Source organism: Anastrepha ludens, chromosome 3 (assembly GCF_028408465.1).
Source record: "Anastrepha ludens isolate Willacy chromosome 3, idAnaLude1.1, whole genome shotgun sequence".
NCBI classification, from domain to species: Eukaryota; Metazoa; Arthropoda; class Insecta; order Diptera; family Tephritidae; genus Anastrepha; species Anastrepha ludens.
Window position 1 is genome coordinate 49,055,799 of NC_071499.1, and position 20,513 is coordinate 49,076,311.

The 20,513-nt window shown below is 40.2% G+C and overlaps 1 protein-coding gene across 3 annotated transcripts in view; it reads right to left on the bottom strand.

Annotated features, from left to right (window-relative positions):
* The window catches only part of LOC128857895 (galactokinase-like), a 122,605-nt gene that overhangs the window by 94,016 nt on the left and 8,076 nt on the right, over positions 1 to 20,513 (bottom strand). For all 3 annotated transcript variants that reach the window (XM_054093717.1, XM_054093715.1, XM_054093714.1), the window contains exons 2-4: positions 16,264 to 16,629; positions 15,817 to 15,953; positions 2,822 to 3,010 (exon numbers count right to left, since the gene is read on the bottom strand). In XM_054093717.1, the coding sequence (XP_053949692.1) occupies positions 2,822 to 3,010; positions 15,817 to 15,953; positions 16,264 to 16,431 (494 nt within the window). In that variant the 5' untranslated portion in view covers positions 16,432 to 16,629. The remainder of the gene's footprint in view (positions 1 to 2,821; positions 3,011 to 15,816; positions 15,954 to 16,263; positions 16,630 to 20,513) is intronic.

The window sequence follows — 20,513 nt, forward strand, 5'->3', positions numbered from 1 at the left end:
CTGCATTTTTGAGCACCCAAAACATCGAATTAATGGGTCATCTGCCGTATAGTCCTGACTTGGCACCGAATGACTTCTTTTTATTCCCGTACTTAAAAACAAACTGAGAGGTCAATGTTTTTCGACACCTGAAGAAGCGGTTGCGGCATTCAGAATGCATGTTTTGGAGGTACCTCATTCAGAGTGGCAAAAGTGATTCGACAATTGGTTCAAACGCATGCAAAAGTGTATAGATCTTCATGGAGAATATTTTGAAAAAGAATAAAGTGATTTTCGATGATTAACATTTGTTTTTGTTCTCTAATCCCGACATATAAAAGGTGCCCTCGTACTAGACGCTATAAGAGAAAATAATGGACACTTCATAAGCACCGGAGAGTCGACATACTGGCCTACAGATATCAAAAAACAACCAGATTTAATTCATTTATGTATTGTTAAAAATATTCCACAATCCCATCTCACCATTAAGTCATGTTTGGAGCTATCATCGGATCATTCCCCACTTCTAATGACAATTCTTGGAACTCTGCACCAACAAACTTTTAGAGGACTACATAATAATAAAACAGACTGGAATTATTTTCGACAAAGTGTGGAAGCACAATTGACTATAAATATTTCATTAAACACGGAAAACGAGATTGACTCAGCAATAGCTTCTTTCAACGATTCCATCATCAAAGCCCTCACCCTTTCGACAGCAAATATAAAAATTCAACAAAAAGAGTCTATTCCAATACATATCAAACAAAAAATTCAACAAAAAAGAAACTCCGTAGAAAGTGGCAAACTACTAAACATCCTGAAGATAAGGCAAAACTTAACAAATCAACAACTTTATTAAAAACATTATTAAAACAACACCAAGATAAGAAGCTTGAGAATTACATACATAACTTGGGGGCTACGGAAGTTAACAATTATTCTCTATGGAAAGCAACTAAAAACTTAGTCAAACCAGTTCCACATAAACCTCCCATCAAAACACAACACGGAACTTGGGCAAAGCCCAATAAAGAGAAGGCAAACACACTAGCTGAACACTTTAAAACAATATTCTCAAACGAAAAAAACAATCAGCACATTGAACAAAATGTAAATACGGGTAACCCAGAAAAGAGAATGAAAATGACAATCTCAGCAGAAATCAGATATCATTTGAAAAATCTGAACAGCAAAAAAGCACCGGGCTTCGATCTAATTAATGGTAAAATACTAAAAGAACTAGCTGATGTAGCAATTACATATATACGACAAATATTCAACAGCATATTAAGGACATAATGCTTCCCACGCCTCTGGAAAGTTGCACAAATAACGGCAATTCCCAAACCAGGTAAAATTGCATCAGAAACGACATCATATCGCCCTATCAGTCTCTTGCCCATTCTTTCAAAAGTGTTTGAAAAAATACTCTTTGTCAGATTAGACAAAATTCTGATAGAAAAAAAATAGAATACCAAGCCATCAATTTGGATTTAGACAACGGCATTCAACTGTGCAACAAGTCCACAGAGTTATAAACAAAATATCAAATGATATGGAAAATAAAAGGTTCTGCATAGCTGTCTACCTGGATATTGCAAAAGCTTTTGACAGGGTGTGGCATAAAGGACTACTGCATAAGCTCAGTCAAATATTACCACGGAATCACTTCACCATTCTCAAAAGTTATCTGAAATCAAAAACAAGTTCAGACAAATACATATACTGGCTAAAAATTCAAAACTAAGCCTTAACAACAAAGTAGTGACATATAAATCTATAATCTCACCCATTTGGAAATATGGCATTGAAATCTGGGGCAAAGCAAAAAAACCAATATCAAAATAATTCAAAGGACGCAATCTAAAATACTTCGAACAATAACAAAAGCAGGCTGGTATATACCAAACGACGTGATCCACAGCGACCTCAACATCGACACAATTAGAAAATACAGCTTCAAGCATATACAACGACTAACAAATCATCAAAATGAACAAATGCGCAAACTACTACAATCGGAGAAAGCGGGAAAACGAAGACTAAAACGATTAACTCCAACAGAATTCACAATATAACAAAGCAAAAAAAGAAAAAACAAAAAATAATAATTATCGCTTAGAAAATAATATAATGTAGCATAATCTAAAGCAAAATTGAATGTTTACTATATCTAGCATTGGTTAGAGAACAAAGAATTCCAATACTACTTTAAAAATAATTACTTATTGTTAAAATTTAACAGATTGTAATTTAAAAAGGGAAATAATACAATAAAAAAAAAAAAAATTTATGGGTGAGTCAAAAAGGGAACGCTTTTTGCCAGAAATAAGTGGGGGAAGCCATAAAAACATTTCAGTTGTATTCAAACATCGAGTATTCAGTGGAAACGGTGAGATTCATACGCCATTTAGGAGCAACGATTTGACTCAATTTTTTGATGGGGGCCTTTAAGTATAAATGTTACGCACGCCCTACAGAGATGACGCAAGATTTAAAGCATAAAATCGATGTTGTCATTGGTCAGATGAATGAGTGCCGAGGCTCGCTTAAATGTACAATAGTTGCAAGAAAAGGCTACGGCAAAGCCAGTCATGGAAGTGATTTGAATGCAAATGTTTCAAGGCAAAGTTTTGCTCTCACAGAAAGCAGATTCTTTGGAAAATACTCATGCGTTTTTTTTTTATTTATAGCTGAATTAAACAAAATTCCAAACCCTAGTCGACCAGTTTGTAAAACACTTTTGTATGTATTCGTGTCTGCTTGCGCTTATATTCATTTTGTTTTATTGATTTTATATTACATTTTTTTTTTTTTTTGCAAATTCACTCACCTCTCAAGTTGTTTGCCAGTCAACTGTTCCATAAAGGTCAACGTTGCCATTTCAACTGCCGCACTCGATGATAGACCACCACCCACTGGCACATTGGATGCAAATACTGCATTGAAGCCGGGCAATTGTCCCTCCAACTTCAGTTCGGTAGCAAAATTGTAAATAACACCTTTCACGTAGTTGGCCCATCTGAAAAACAAAAATGTGAATAGTGAATGTGTAAGTAGACAGGTGAGGTTGTGAGTATATGAGTATATGAGTATATAAAAGAGTGCAGCGATAACCGTAATCAGAGTTGACACGAAGGTGACCACCAAAAGCTAAGCTTCCATCTATTGGATGAGTTTTTGTCAGAAGCGCACTTAAGTAAAATACTGGAAGTGAAAATTTGCTTTTCGCCTCTGATGAACGTTCCATTCTTTGTTGGGCATATTTTTTGGCTACTTTGCAAGTTCTCTACATTGATCGTACATATTTACACACTTACATACTTTCAGGCCAGCATTCAAACGAGCACAAATCCACACAAACTCACTTCATTGCATAAACACTTTGAGCTCATTTTTCCATTTCCTTTGTGATCTTACAGTTGAGTAGTTGAATTGTGGGAAAGGAGCTCATGCACTTAAGTATAGTATCGGACAGAAGTTTGCATACCCTAAATAAGTGAGAATTCAAATGCTAATATTTGTTTATAAAATTTCTTACTGTTTTCCAAAATTGTTTATATTCATCTCTGGTGATGTAGAATTGCAAACAAAACAAGACAATCAAAAGCATTTCTAGTCCATTTTCACCAGAAATATCAAGCATTTCCTTCGCAGGCGAGTTAGGTAGGTAGGTAGGTGAAATGGCTAAGGTTCCCGACTGGCACGCGCCAAGCAGCACTAAAGCGCCGTTTCAATACAATTACGAGACCTCCAACGGGCAGATATTTACAGCCAACCAGAGCTGTCGATGTTACGGAGAAGGTTGATGGGATTAAGGTTGAAGCACTGCCTGAGGCTGTCGAAGAAAGGCACAGAAAGGACCTTAAACGTCGAGCTGCCAAACCCGCACATTTACACAGAAAGTGATCAACAGTCTGCTTCCCGGAAAGGTTCCCACAGCTTCTGCAATAGAGGTTAAATGCTAAGCCCAGCTTTTCCGCATGTGTGCCGATCATTCAATGACCGGTGAGCATAGCTACGAGTTTAGAAATCGGATGGCGCGGAGTCTCCAAGACCTTCTGCGTTCTCCGTCTATTGTACTGGGGCTAAAGGGTTTACGAAATAGCACATCAAGAAAGAGAGCTTCATCTTTTGTGCGTTTTCCTGAGAAATACGTTGTGCAATTCTACTTTAACAACAGTCAGGGGGATGGTAATGACCGGATAGAAGGTCTCTGAGATCAATTCAGTCTACTCTTTCCTGGCAAGCTCCTTAGCAACTTCGTTTCCCTCTATCTTCCTATGTCCTAGAAACCAGATCAGAGAAATGTTGCCTGCGAACCCAAGAGATTTGATCTCCTCTTTACAGGAGTTGACCAGTTTAGACCGGCACCATGGCGTCGTCGGAGCCTTGATGACGGCTAAGCTATCGTTCATATCTTCCTCGCTCCCACATTCCTTAAGCATTTTGCATGTCTGCAGGATGGCAAAGACTTCTGCCTGAAAAACACTAACAGTATTCGGCAGTTTTAAGGAAACAGATAAATTTGCTGATTTAGACCAACTCTATTCCCCCTTGTAACCGTCAGTGAAGACAGAGGTAACAGTCTCGGTACAGATTTTCCTCTCGTTCCAATCTTGCCTACTTGGAAACTTTGCCCTGGCACGACCCTAAAACTGTAGTTTGCGCATAGAGAATTCTGTGCAAAGCTCAGAGAAACACGGTGTTAACTGCCTAGAAACGCCCCAAAACCCTCGAGAGATTGCCTCGAGATGCCAACCTCGTTTTACCTGATTGCACTTTGAGCAGCGATGGAAATAACGTGGAAGTCTATGGGAAATAAGTGGAAAACGACAATAAGGAAAGTATTGGGACAAGTTCTATATACTCCAGTGATGCCAATACAAGCAGTCCTTTACATTCTCTCCAGTTTGGTGATATTACAGCCCTTTCGAAGAGCTTCCCACCAAACGAGGCATTCATGCGTTAAAATTGGCAGAGCCACTACTTTGTACATCCAAAGCACGTCCTGAGGATTGACATAGAGACTGGATACACTGATTGAAATGAGCGTTCCAAAATCTCAGTCATGATTGAGGGAAAGGTTCCGATTCCATCACAACTAAGTTATCGGCGTATTCTACTACCTACCACTAACGTTATTAAAAGCACCCTCTATGTATATCTATGAGGACCAACAAGGCGGATGCTTTGCCCTCCAGAGCTTTTTCCAAAGCCCGTACAACCTCATGTAAGGCTATTCCCATGGATTTCCCCTTCAAGTGAGCGTCCTGCGCTGGAGATAAATTTGATTCGATGTACTCTCGGATATGATAATCAATCAATCTTTCATACACCTTTAGGATAAGTGAGATAAGACCCATGGACCTGAAGTCCTGGGTCGAGTCGCGACCCCTCCTCCTTACAGTTTTGCGAGCAATAGATTGTTACCAGAGCTGGCTTTAAACCATTAAAAAAGCAAGTGAGATTTACGAATTGCAGAATAAACTCAGTATTTGGAGAATATTTCTCCACCACACGATCAATCGTTTTTCCCAAACGTCTGAAGGGACAGACAGAAAAAGAAGTGGTCACCCTTGGGTGGTTCGAGCCAGTGCAGCCGTAAAAGCCGTTGGAGAAATAATTCGAGGAAATTCCCTTAGAAAGCAAAAAATCATGTCCAGGGAAATGAATGTAACAAACAGATCCATGTGAGGATTAATTAGAGATGATCTACACATAAAAGCCTTCCGGCGCTCAACTGGTCACCATTTGGCAGCACGCTTGAAGAAAATTAGACTCGACAGATGCAAGCAGCTTCTTCTGCGGTCAACGACCATGAAAATATTATTTTCACAGATGTGAAAACTTTCACTCTTGAGGAAGTTTTTAACACGTAAAACGACAAACTCTATGCTAAAGCTTCTAAAGACGCAAAACATGTTGTTACAAGGGTTCAGCGTGGCCACCATCCAGCCTCCGTAATAGTTTGGTGAGGAGTGTCTTGTAAAGGCGTTACATCTCTTCATCTCTGCGAAAAAGGGGGTATGGCTCGAGCCCATAAGGCAAAAACCACGCAGCAGTGGTTAAAAACCAACCTGAGTTCATAGTCGAGGAAGATTAGCGAGCTGGAAGTCCATATCTGAATCCATTGGACTACAGTTTGTAGTCAGAATTCGAGATCAGAACTTGTCGAACCCCTCACAGAAATTTGGAGTCTCAAACAATCTTTGATTCGAGCAGCGACGTCAACATCTATGGAAACCGTGCGTGCTGTAATAGCTGAAAGGCCTAATCATTTGAAGGCTTCTGTATAAGCGAATGATGGCCATTTCGAATGAATATTTGAAACTGTTTTTTTAATAGTTGTATAATTAAAACCAGCTTCATTAACAACAGTATTACAATTTCATATCTATAACGGAGTTGACTTGTAACAGAACTTTTGGCAGCACTAAATAATTGTTTATTTTAAAAATAAAGCGAAACGTAATCGTGTTGAATTGTTAAAGATTCCGTCAAATCAAACTGAACTAACAGATCTCGTTTACTTTGCTTATGCAGTGACAGCTCTGGGTGCGCCTGTTATCTCTCTCACTCTCTCTCTGTTAGCATAACATTTTCTGTTGCGGCCTGCTAAGTTGAGTTGACTGCCTTCTAAAAGTGAATATTTCTAATTTTTCACTTCAGAAGCTCTTAAAAGCTTTTAAATAGAAATAATTAATAGCAAAAACATAACTGTTTACAGCGTCTGCATAGTTACGTAAGATACTGTATTACAAAATTTCCATTCATTACAATGCATGCACTGCTCTGCATATGTATTAGTGTACAAACACAACAACACATTTCAGGCTTTACCGTTTGGTCGTTACTTTATTTGTTTGCACGACAGCCACTCTCCTTTCATTCACTTGACAGCAGATGTCTCTGGCCAGTTTGCAGATGAGTTGACTATCAGTCAAGAAGAGCCACTCTCCAAGTTATCAAATATATGAAACAAGTTGTTGTTGTTGGCTGCTACCCAAAGATATGTACTCGTACATACGTAAGCTAGGTTAAATAGTAAAGTCTTCACTTGTTTGTGGCGAGTAGCCATTGGTGCCATGGAGTTGATATGCAAACAAGTTGATGGAATCATATGGCCTTTTGGGCAATGCTGGAGAGTTTTTTAAAAGCCACACAGAAAATTGGTAAAAATATTTTGTAAGGAAGTTGAGGCGTGCAACAGAGTTCGGAGTTTCACAGCCTTTCATGTGAAAAAAAAAAATTGAAACAAATTAAAGGATGTTAAGTAGGAGTCGTGCGTAGCCACACAGAAGAGACGCTGAGAGGGGAATGTGGCTCAAAGCCAAAGAAATCAGAAAGCTAAAAGAATTCAATATTAAAATGTATGACCCAATTTCCCATAAATCTGGCACAAAATCCAGTTACAACTGTGTACATAAAAAAAAATTTCAGATTTTTCTAGCAACACCTAAATTGATGATCCTTCGAGGCTGTAGAAAGCTTATGCGTTGGCACACACAACCTGCCGGACGTTAAGAGCAAAGTGACCACAGTAGAAATTAGAGCTACTTTTACACAAAAATTACATCACTGTTTACCTGATGGCGTTGATGTTTTTGCTGCTGATGCTGCGGTCTTGACTGTGGAGGTTGACATCAGAACAAAAAGATTTTAAAATAGAATGTCGCACATCATCCACCTTTGGAGAGTTATGGGCATTGTTAAAGACTTTAGACGTTGCGCATCAGGCGCGCGCAGACAAAGTTGTTATCTTCTCGCACAACCTGCAAGCTCTTAAAAAAACAATTATATAGGGTGAGCCATGTAAAATTTGATTTTTGAATCGCTATAAAAAAAAACCAATCAATATTTTTTCAATATTTTTTATTTTTTTATTTTGAAGATTGAACATTGTCATTTATGAATAAAAAATAATATTGTTCAAATGACTGCCACGAATGGCTTTACAGTTGGCCATTCGATCAACCCAAGTTTTAAGCACATTTTCGATTGTTTGGGCTCCAATTTCATGAATGGCAACTTCGATTTCGTGTTTTAAAGCATCAATCGTCTCTAGATGATTCGCATAGCATTTGTCCTTAACGGCTCCCCACAAAAAATAGTCCAACGGGCCTAAATCACAGATCCGAGGCGGCCAATTGATATCGGAATTTCGGCTGAATATTCGGTTTTCAAAAACGGTAGCCAAAAGTTCGAGTGAACTTTGGCAGTGTGACAAGTTGCACCGTCCTGTTGAAACCAAATGTCGTCCATGTCATCCTCTTCAATTTTTGGAAACAAAAACTCGTTGAGCATGTCACGGTAACGCTCGCCATTTACTGTAACCGCGGAAGAAGAAGAAGACTCACCACTTTGGAAATAGGTTTTCAATATTTCCCAATTTTGTTCAAGCGTATAGCGTCCCATTTCGTAAATGTCAAACCTTTAAGTAAATTATGAACACATTTGACATGTCATTTGTGTTACCATTCTCAAACAAATAGGTGGTTTAAAAAGCAATCGCTATATGGCCCACCCTGTATGTTATATGATGTTCATTGGTAAGTAACGAACTGGGAGTTCTTACCCAAAGTTAAAAATAGTACTTATTGTTATTGTTATAACAGATTGCATCAAATAAATGGAGATCTAAAAAAAAAATATTTTTGCTGTATTTAGGATAAAAATATGTTTTTACTAACCTTCTTCAAAAAGCGGCGTTTCGAATAACTCTATCAAAGAAGAGTAAAAATTTGAGCACTCAGAATCTTATGAACATCTAAATGGTTCTGAAAATCGCGAAGTTTTTATTTCTTTATATCTACCCACTTCTATGTAGTTGCTGCTGGACATCAGTTCAATATATATATATACTTACAAATATATTAACCTAAGGCACCGCCCCCCCTGTTTGAATATTATGCGACTGAAAATAGTGCATAAGAAATCTTCCCCGGAGTGGCATCAAATTTTGTGCATTACCATCAGATTAGTTGTAGCAAAAAGTTTTCGAAATTCGTTTTTACATACACAGTTACGGTGCGAGTGGAAAACTTATGGCATTGCAGCAACTGTCCTTTTACTTAAATATATAGTAACATCCACATACCTCAAATACCGACAGCTACATACATACTCGTATATGCTAACTGTAGGTATGCAAAACTATCGCTGCAGCTACCCTTTAGCCGGTGCGTCAAATCTTCAAATGTTCCGATAAAGAGATGAATTTTTGGAAAACTAAATGGTAGGTAGTAAATACTTTGCTTTTACATAAGCCTTCAAAGGATTAGTCCATTCAGCTATGGCATATGTCGCTGCTCACACCAAAGTTTCGTTGAGACTCTCCAAATTTCTGTGAGGTCTTCGACAGGTCGTGTTCTCCAGTTCACATTCCAAACTGTAGTCCAATGGGTTCACATCTGGACTTCCAGCTCGCTAATCTTCCTCAACTATCAACCCAGGAATATTGGTTTTTAGTCACTGCTGTAGTATGGTGGAAAGCCACAATGGTTAATTCCAGAGTAAAACCCCTAAAAAGGCTACAGAGACGTGTGTGCTTGGGTATCGCAGGTGCCATGAGTACGACATCTGGTGATGCCCTTAATGCCATTCTGAACTTGCAACCTCTAGATCTTCAAATTCGAAGGGAAGCAATGAAGGCGGCGTACAGGCTCAAGTTAAACGGAGTCTAGGGAAATGAAGTGACCAGTGCTTACTCTGTCAGATATACCCACAGTTGTCAGAGCGGTCCACACTGTTCTCGATGCCGGTGGACAATCGGGTGCCTGTCGTTAGCCTCGGTAGGAAGTATGTCGTTTTGATCCCATATAGAGATCAATTGTTAAATCCAGAGAACCTATTAACAGGATATCAGCGCACTTTCTACACCAACGGATCCAAAACCAGTGATGGAAGCGGGTCTGGATGGTGCTTAGGCGAAGACACTTAGTACTCCTATGCCACGGGGTAGATGGTCAGGGTATTCCTTACGGAAGTCTATGCCATCTTAAATGTGGCGTACTGGCTAGTTGAGAAAAAGTGGCGAGGCAACAGTATTGGAATTTGTAGTGACAGTCAAGCTGCACTGAAAGCCCTTGCTAACCCACGCTGCTCTTCGAAGTTAGTCGGTGAATGTTAGACAAAACTGAACAGTGTTGCAAAACACAATAAAGTGTTGGCTGCCTGGTCATTGTGGTATTACAGGGAACGAGTTAGCTGATAAATTGGCAAATGAAGGCTTTGCAAGTATGCCACTAGGACCTGAACCCTTTCTAGGTGTCAATTCTGCATCGATTCAACTATGGATTAACGACTTCATGAGGTCTACCCATAGAGGACGTTGGTCTGGTTTGAACTCGTGCAGAGTAGTCAAGTGCTTTGTGAAAGAACTAAACAGGAGAACACCGACCTGTCTCCTAAAACTCAGCAGGAAGGACCTGAGAGTACTGGGGGGTGTAACCACAGAGCACATCGTCTGTGGTCAACATATGGCTACCATGGGCGTCGTGGACAGCCCGATATGTCTATCCTGTCTTGAGAATGACGACACTGCACAGCATTTTGTCTGTAGCTGTTCGGCGCTTTTCATCAGACTTACGATATTGGGTTGCGATATACTGAGTATGGATAAAGTTCATACTCTTCCTCTTCCGGATCTCTTAAATTCATCAATGAATCCAAGAGATTTGTGGAAGAGTGACCTCAAACTAATTTATCTGTTTTAACCATCCACCTTTTATCTTTCCTATCTCTATTCTAGTCACTTCAGCGTGGGATTTACCTTCTGGGCTGGAGCGGAATCTTGCTGGAAGATCGAACGGACTCCATTGAAAAGAGTACTGCCCAGCAGATTCACCATGCCTTCTAAGGCGTCATCATGGTACACTTTTGCCTCGGTCTTAACCCACGTTTTCGTAGAAATGAAGAGATGTGACGCCTTTCCAAGACACTCCCCAACAAACCATTACGGAGGCTGGATGGTGGCCACGCTGAACACGGCACTCGAAGTGTAACCAATTAAAAAGGACATAAATTTAGTTTGGAAAATTACTTTCATTCAATTCAAAGTAAAAAATGTGTTAAAATAATACAAGATTAAGAATCAATTTACTTTTGCTCGATATGACCACCTTTTGCCTTGACTATGGTCTTGAGACGGTCCAGAAACGAGTCGCAAGCTGCCCGAATATGACTTGCAAGTATTTTGGGCCATTCGCGGGCAATGTCTTTTTTCAACGCCGAGAGACTGGTGAATCTTTTAGTTCGGGCTTTCCTCTCCAAAATGGCAAAAAAGAAAAATCCATCGGATTCGCGTCTGGTGAATTTGAAAGCCATTGTGAGTGCGTTGTGAAGTTCGAAACGTTGTTTTTTAGTCATTCTTTATTCACTCGAGCTTTGTGAGACGATGCTGAGTGCTGTTCAAACGTCGATGGTCTGCCACCAAAATGTTTGTCTGCCTACGGCTTCAAAGTAACCTTCAGAATACTTTCCCGATAATATTTCGCATTTACCTTAACGCCAGGCTCGATGAAAACGATTGGAGAGCGCCCGTCTGCGGTTACAGCGGCCCAAACCATTACCTGTGGCGGTTCTGCCACCTGGTGTCCAATCGGTGACTCAAAGTATCGCATCAACGGTCGATCAAATAAACCCTATCGTTTTGGGAGTTTACGAGCTGCTTCAATTTGAAACATTTTCTCCTCAGAAAACACGATGCTCGGAAATTAACCGCTTTCGTCTAAGCGAAGCAACTCCTTCGCTCTCTCAAGTCTGACTTGTTGCTGATTTGGTGTGAGATCATGCGTCTTTTGCATCTTGCAAGGCTTGACTTTCAGATCATTCTCTAGTAGGTGGCGGTTGCTACGGTCAGATATTTTTAGTTTTTTCGCTACTTGATTGGCACTTCGTCGGGGATTTCACTCAAGTTGCTTCTTCACTCTTCGAACCATTTCACGTGACGTTGCAGTCTTTCGATGACCACCTCCATGACGTTTCGCAATGCTACCAGTATCATTGGGACGTTTTATAGTGCGATAAACAAAAACTTTATTTACTTTGAGGTGCTCGAGCTCACGAACAATCGCTCATTGGGATTTTCCAGCCAAATATAATGAAATCAAACTATTACCTTTGAAATCGATTACTGATTTTCTTTTTTCGCGTTTGCTTTCAGCAAAATGCTTTCGTACGCTTGTAAAAAATACTCTGGATTGTCATTTAGCCAACTTACAGACAGCTGGTATGCGTGCATCAGTTGCACGAGTGGTCTGAAATTGGTTACACTTCGAGTGCCGGACCCTGCAGAGTTTGTCGTTTTGCTTATTTAAAACTGCCTTAATAGTGAAAATTTTCTCATCTGTGGAGTCTAATTTTCTTCAAATCGTTTCTTAATTTCAACATATATACCTTCGTCTAGTAGGTTTTCCCCATCCAATATTGACTTGGTACTCTCGAATATACCCACGTATATATCTCAGCCTTTAACGATAAACAAATTTGATTACGATCACCTACCGGTAAAATTTGTTCTCAATTTAAATTTCATTTCATTAAAAAATTCTTTATGTACTTGGTCAACCAACCTTTGTGAGTGAAAAAATAATAGCAGCAGTACGAAGTTCAGTCCCACTTAAAACTTTGAAGACCAATTTTCTCAAACTACCCCAATACATTTTAAATTTAATAAAAACTAGAAACTATTTTCGTAGACAATGGAGTCATTACAGACAGCTCTCTGACTACGAAGCAGTAAAACATAACTCTGTGCAAATCCGCAAACAGATCTTTCAGTATAGAAATGCCAGCTGGAATAAGAAACTTAGTTCAATTGAAAAGAGAAGTGAGCCATTCTGGAACATTTGTAAAATAATGCGAAGAAAACATTCAGAAATCCCACCTCTGTGTGAGTCAAATAAGACATTAATCTTAAGTCACGAAAAAGCAAATTTGTTTGCATATAACTTATTAGAAAATCATAAGGTGTCCAATCAACTAGGATCTCCACTCGTCTCAAATTTAGTTGATACAACTATAAACCAACTAAATTCGCAAGAAGTACACACTCCACTATCGAATACGTGGATTCAGATTATGTTCAGGATGTTCTGTATGATGCACCACTGAGGAAATCTGCAGGGCATGATGACATAAAAAATATTATGCTCAGACACCTACCTAAAGAGGCCGTGATATATTTTACTTTTTTGATAAACTCTTGCATCAAATTGCAATATTTCCCTAATGCGTGGAAAACAGGTAAAATAATTCTAATTCGCAAGCCTGGCAAGCCAGCAAACCCAGCTGATAGCTACCGCCCAATTAGTCTTCTAAGCAGCTTAAGCAAGGTTTTTGAAAAAATTATCAAAAATAAAATATCCCTTTTCCTAGACACCCATAACATTATACCAAACGAGCAATTTGGATTTAGACAACATCATAATACGACTCATCAGATTAAACGAATCTATAATCACGTCAAATCTAACTTCGATCACAAGAAGTCAACCGGTTTAATGCTTCTTGACGTTGAGAAAGCTTTTGATTCGATATGGCATGATGGTCTTATTTACAAATAAATAAATTTAAAATTTCCGTTACCACTAGCAAAAATCATAAATTGCTTTTTAAAAAATCGTTACTTTTGCGTGTTTCTGAATGACGAATACTCTGACATGATCGAATTACCCGCTGGAGTTCCCCAGGGATCGGTACTTGGTCCTTTACTGTACATTATTTATTGCTCTGATTTTCCCAAATTAGCCAATTGTTCATATGCTATGTATGCAGACGACATTGGCATATTTTATTCGCATGCGTTTGGTAACCAAATCGTAACCAAACTTCAAGATGCACTACAAAACATGGCAGACTACTTGTGTACTTGGAAAATAAAATTAAACATTTGTAAGACGCAAGCTATCTTTTTCACTAGAAAAAGAAGTCATTGCTTTATACCAAGTACAGGTTTGAAATTAGGTAGTTATGATATTCCGTGGGCCAATACCGTACGATATCTGGGGGAGTTATATCGCAAAGTCGCATGTTAAGAAACTGCAAATCTGCCAAAATAAGGTACTCAAAATGATGCTACGACTCCCATGGCATTTCTCCACCAGAAAGCTTCATGATGAATCAAAAACAAAAAATTTTGTCAGATTAAATACAAAATTTGACTGAAAGATTCAAAATTCGTTCCAGTTTTTCGGACAATCTGCTAATAACTGAACTTTCTTAATGTTCAATTAGGCCGTGGCACTTAAATGCGTATAGATTAACCCTAGCTTGTAAGATGTATAGCGGAGGTTTTTCATAGTAGTTTTTTCCTTCGAAAAAAGAAAGAATCGTTTAAAAAACCGAAACCTGTGATAAATATACAAATATAATGATGTAGAATTAAGATTTATATCATATTCTGTAAATTGTGCGATAGCATAAATATTGTAACGTTTTTCTACTTAATAAACTTTATCTTATCTTCGTTTTCAAAAGGTGACCAGTTCAGCAACGGAATGCTTTCATGTAAAGATCATCTTCAATTAGTCCTGACGTGAATCTGGTCGATGCATTTATTTAACTGGACAATCAAGTCCAGCTTTCTAAGGAAATTTCGGCGAATTCTTTTTCGGACTGATTTTATGGCTGCACTGGTTCGAGCCACGCAAGGACGACCACTTTTTTCTGTCTATAACTTCAGAAATGTTGGGGAAAAACGTTTGATCGTGCGGTCAACAAACATTTTAGAAATATTCAGTTTTTTTTCAGCAATTCGTAAATCTCACTTGCATTTTTGCCACACTTTTTAATCGAATGATTGCATTGCGATTTTCCTTAGCTTCCCACTCCATTGTTAATAAGCGGAATTTGCCACGAAGCTGAGTATAATTTATTAGTAGACAATACATACGAACAAAAGCAAAAATAACGGAACTTTTTTCTACGAATTTGTTTTCGCTGTATGCATTGTGAAACTTGTCACAGAATGTGTGGCAAGAACTAAGTATTTATCTCTCTACACCAAGAAATTAGGAAAATGCTCGAAGGAATACAAAAAAAAAACTTCTGAAGAGCAGCAGCACTGTTGGATTTAAACTGAAAGGAAAATAACTGTTTTGGGTTCCAAGGGGCTCTGCGGTTCAAAAGGTTGCATTAGCATGTGGGACAGTGAGGCGTCGAATTCACAAAAGCGGATGGACTTAAATTTGCATGTCTCTCTACCGCTTTTTGAAGCGCTGCTGCATATTTGCTGATGTCCTTACTGTGCATCATTTTCATCTTACCTTTTTGCTATTGTTTTTCCCTCACCACGATAATGCCATTTGAGTAAGTACACACACACACCCATACACACTATTTCCAGTTATCCTGGGATGATGTCACTTACAACCACAAACCAACGACAGGTGATGGGCACCAACGGCAATTTGCAAACTTCTGAAAGAAAAGTAACTCGATGCCAGCGCAAAGGAAGAGTTGAAGGTGTGATATGGCAAAGCAGCAGCACAATGAAATTGGGCGGTCGAGGTCGAGTTAATAAACGCACTAACACAAACATGCCAACTAGCAGCTAACCACTAACAGCTGACAGTTACTACGATAAAAGTGTCCGAGCAATTTTTGATGCCGCAGGGCCGGCAGACAAACTTGTGCAGCATTCGCCACCGTAATTTCAAGCATCAACAATCATACCTATGCACACACATACACCGGCATAATGCGCATTCGTGTTTGCGAGACAGCAGTGTAATAATAATGAACGCACTTAAGTTTAGAATTTCGTAGCATAATTGTAGGTGTTCGAACCCCGTTGGGGATATTTAAGCAAATAAGGCTACTTACTTTGGCAATTCCGGCTTCAAGTCGTTCAGTGAGAATTCCACATGCTTCGGATCATCACATCCACCACAGTGCGTAAACACCGAAGCCTTAGTGTCCGTACGACGGCCGCCAACCACCAGCGTCACCATAGGCAGTGCCTAAGGAAAGATTTTTTGTAAGGCAAAATAAGGCAAGGAACATTAATAATTAAGGCACTTAATTGAGTTGGGTATGACGGTGAAGAAAATGAGACAAAGGAAAATGAAAGGCTTAATCTAGGAAAAGAAAAATTGATTTTCCTTCCTCCCTCTCGCTTTTCCACCACTCCTTTTTTTAATTAGTTTTTTTTCAATGTTTTTTAATAATTACATTTTGCTTGCCTCTTTTTAATTGCTAAATGGGCAAGCCTCAATTTTTTCGTGTGGTTTAATTAAGTGCTTAGTTTTTCTATACTTTTTTCATACTCACCATTGGCAAGACGAAGCCGTCGTTATAGTCGATATGTTCGCCAATCAAATTAACACGTCCCGGCGCACAGCAGGCCACTTCTGGATCAGCGCCAAAAATTTCATGATACGTCGATTTGGCCAGTGTCAGAATTTCTTCGAAAGTGGCTAGTTTTGTAACTGCGGGCATTATTATTGTCTCGATTTACTTGTTACTCCCAGTGTATCTGTGTGTGTGTGTGTGCTTAGTTTTATATTATCCGACTGACGGTTGCTGATTGCTGGTAATCAGTGGCACGTGAGCGATTTTTTCAGCAATTAAAGATTCTTAGAAATTCTTCTTCATAAACCTGCACTGGCTTCTGCTTTCTTTGGTTTTTGTTAATGACTGCAAGAAAAAATTTCAAGTAAACCTCAAGGTATTTTTTTTTTTGTGGACTTTTGACAAAACTGTTTATACCAGCCCTTCTTCATCGATCAAGCACTAAATTACTGGGCTTTAATATTTATTTTTTTTAATATTAATAATTCGTAGCTGTAGTTTAAGACTTTTTTTTACAAAAGTTCCGTATTTAATTATTAAAAATTAAAAACTGCTTAGGTCTAATATCGGGGTGAAGGGCAGATCGCCTCCGTGTGGTGCACCCTGAGTAGCGCTAAATGAGCTGCGGCCTCAACGGCCTTCCTGAACGATGACGGGCGGTATAAAGCAGGGCTAGGAATATAAATACAAGTCCGAAAATAAGAAGGCTAAGATGGACTCTTGGAGAAGCTTCTGCGACAACGTAGAGGGCTGCCATGAGTCCTCCAGGTTTAGACGAGTACTCACGAAGAGTTCCGCTCCCTTGGGGTATTTAAGAAACGAATTGGGACGTTGGGCGATGAGCGGCAAGGAGTCACTGAAGTTACTTCTCGACGCCCATTTTCCGACGAGCCCAGCGCCTAGCAGCACCGGCCGGGAAAGCATTTCAATTTGCATTCCGGACCGGCGCTGGTCGTCTGACATGGGCCATTTACTCCTTTAGGTGCTTCAAGTCACCTGGTCTTGACGGCATCATTCCTGCCCAACTGCACAAATTTGTGGAGGTATCATGCCGTTGGTTGAGCCCTATCTATGCGAGCTGCTTAGCCAAGGGCTATATACCGAGATCATAGGGGGCCGTGAGGGTTGTCTTCATACCCAAGGCAGGCAAGAGCTCGCGTGTCTCCTCTAAGGACTTCAGGCCAATCAGTATCTCATATTTCTTGCTGAAAACCCTTGAGAGGCTGATTGACCTACACATAAGTAGCGGAATTCCTCGGGGGCGTTTGTCGCACACCCAACATGCTTACTGTAAGAGCAGATCAGTGGAATCTGCCCTGCACACAATTGTTAAAGATATTGAGGAATCTCTACATCAGAAAAAACGCGCAGTTGGTGCCTTCCTCGACATTGAGGGGCTTTTAACAACGTTCTCCCGGAGGTAATCACTAAATCTCTGTGTAGGCTGGGGGTTGGAGTCGACCTTTCCAGGTTTATTTACAGAATGCTTAGCGACAGAACGGTCGTGGCAGAGTGGGGCGGCGTCTCTCTCCGCCGGCAGTTAAGCAGGGGCACGCCGCAAATTGGTGTTCTCTCACCATTTCTCTGGATCTTTGTTATCAATTACTTGCTAGAGGAGCTGGCATTAATTGTTAGAGGAAAGTTTATGATTTAATGCAGGGGTATCTGAAGGTAGTTGTTCGATGGGCAGCGGACTGCGGCTTATCGGTGAATCCTCGTCCTTTTCACGACGCTTCGTTGGTGTTTTCTGACAAGGTGAAGTACCTATGTATAATCCTTGACAGTAAGCTAACATGGAAGCCCAACCTTGAGGAGAGAGTACGGAAGGCAACAATCGCCTTGTATGGGGCCTCTCGCCTAGAGTTGTATTTTGGCTCTATAACACCATAATAAAGCCAATCTTGTTACATAGAGTCGTTGTCAGAGAGGATCACGATCCCCTTGACAACCTGCGCTCTACTCCTGTAAGGATGGGCTTTGCATCAACTCAGCGAGCGCTGGGTAAGTACATGAACGTGTAAGGTCGCAAAGTTCTTCTGGCCACGTTTGGATTGGAGGCGTTCGAGGGATACTCTGAGGATGACAAAATCTCATCCCTTAAATTTCATGGGCATCCTCTCGGGGTACTGCCCGCGGGGTACACATACCGTGAGACGCGCAATTACTTCCAGACCTTGTTGCATCAGCTGTATGAAGGATGAGGTGGAATCATCTCAGCACCTGCTTCTTAGCTGCCCAGCTCTCGCGGGACTAAGATTTAAGCGTCTTGGTTCTCACTTCTTTTCTGCGCCTGCTGATATAGCAGATCTTGATAACAAGAATCTGATGAATTTCATCAGCAGCATAAAGAGGCTAACACAACCGCAGACTAGTCACCGTTCATAGTCCACAAACACTCAATCCTCCCCACCCCTTTCTCTTTCGTCCTCTCGTCCTTTTCCTTCACCTCTTTCCCCCCTCTTGCAACGGTATCACAAAGGATGAAACAAACTTCTTTCGTCCAAGTGGGCACACCTTCTAGGCAACTACCTAACTACTACCTAACCTAACCTGGGTGTAATATCTGGGTTTCCCAAAAATATACAGTTATGTTTCATTGCTTTGGTTAGCTCGTGAAAACTGCCTCAAACCCGTTTTAACGAACCTATCCAAAGATTCAAAAAGTCACCTAATCGAATCAACCAAATTTTGTTCAGGCTCCTTATAAATTAGTTGTTAGTTTAGATTAGACTGATTTGGCTAGAAAGGCAGCACTTTCCTGCATATAGGCTAGAAGGATCGGTACAACGCGCTATGAAGACACCACTTCACTAAAATGGCATGGAAAAAAAACAGATTTTCTCTAAACATCAACAAACACATTTGATATAGACTTGACTGGACTAGCCCTTTTCGCTCTTTTGCTACACTTCTACGCTGAAGTAAATTTGATAAGCCAAATTATTCTTGTTCTTTTTGATTTGGTCGAGCTTAACAAAGCACGCCATTTGTTTCTTTCTCGTTCTAACCGGCGCTGAGCACAGCAAATGAAGCCAAGTCCTTGTCCATCTGATGTTCCTCTCCCTCAGCTACTACCAGCTGGTACCTCATCGAATACTTTCAGAGCCGAAGCGTTTATATCCATTTAAACGACATGACGTAGCCAACGAAGAAAATGAATCTTAATCAGGTTAAATGGCTGCCCTTGCTAGGGGCCCCCTTGGATCGAAAATTTGGAATTTATCCGTTGTGATACGATACAGGAGGAGGGGAGGGGAAAAGGAGAAGGAAGGGAACCAGGGAACCGGTGGAAAAAAGGGGACTTGGACTAGAGGATGACGACCAACAGTGGCGATTTACGTTTGTGTTAGCCGCTTCAGGCTACTGATGAATTTCACCAGATGTGTGAAAGGTTGAGAGTACAGTTGTTTAAACCTTTGCCCGACGAGAGCAGGGCAGCTGAAAAGAAAGTGCTCAGATGATTCCACCTCGACTTGAAGCAATCCCAAGCCTCACCGCATAGACACCTAACGAACAATGTCCAGTAAGGATACCTGCCAAATTAGATAGCTGCGGCTTTGTTAGTCTTATAAGTTCTCCCCAGCGCCCCCGATCTAGCCGTGGCCAAAGGATCTCGTGACTTTGCACGTTTGCGCACTAGTCCAATGCTCGTTGAGTTGACGTGATGTCCTTCTTTCTCTAATCTAACCTATGTCTAAGCCAACGTAAAGCTCATACAGCCCATCATTCCATGTCCTACGATATTCACCGTTGCCAACATGCAAAAGTCCAAACAGCTTCCATAAAATCTTTCTCTCAAACACTCCAAGGAACACTTTATCGGATGTTGTCACCGTTCAAGCTTCTACGCCATACGATGCGACGGCGAAGACTTTACCACTCAATTGCCAATGACGAGCCAATTTACTATAGCCAAAATGCAAGTCCGCGCACAAGGTTTATTTGCACTTCGTTGCGCGAAAATGGTAACTATGGAGCCGAGATAAAACTAAAAAAAAATATTAAAAAACTACCGAAAAAGTGGCCAAATAAGAAAGAGGACACATTAGGAGGAGGACACCATTCTCGGGAGGGTCACACACTCGTTTAATATTATATTTACTTTTTATGTTTGCCAAATTCAGCTGTTTTGCTCTTTTGCCGATCTACCACCTGAGTACACAATGCGTTCATGAACTGTTCAGCCACTCTGCAAGTAAGTAAATCTAATTGCTAGTTACCTTTTTGCT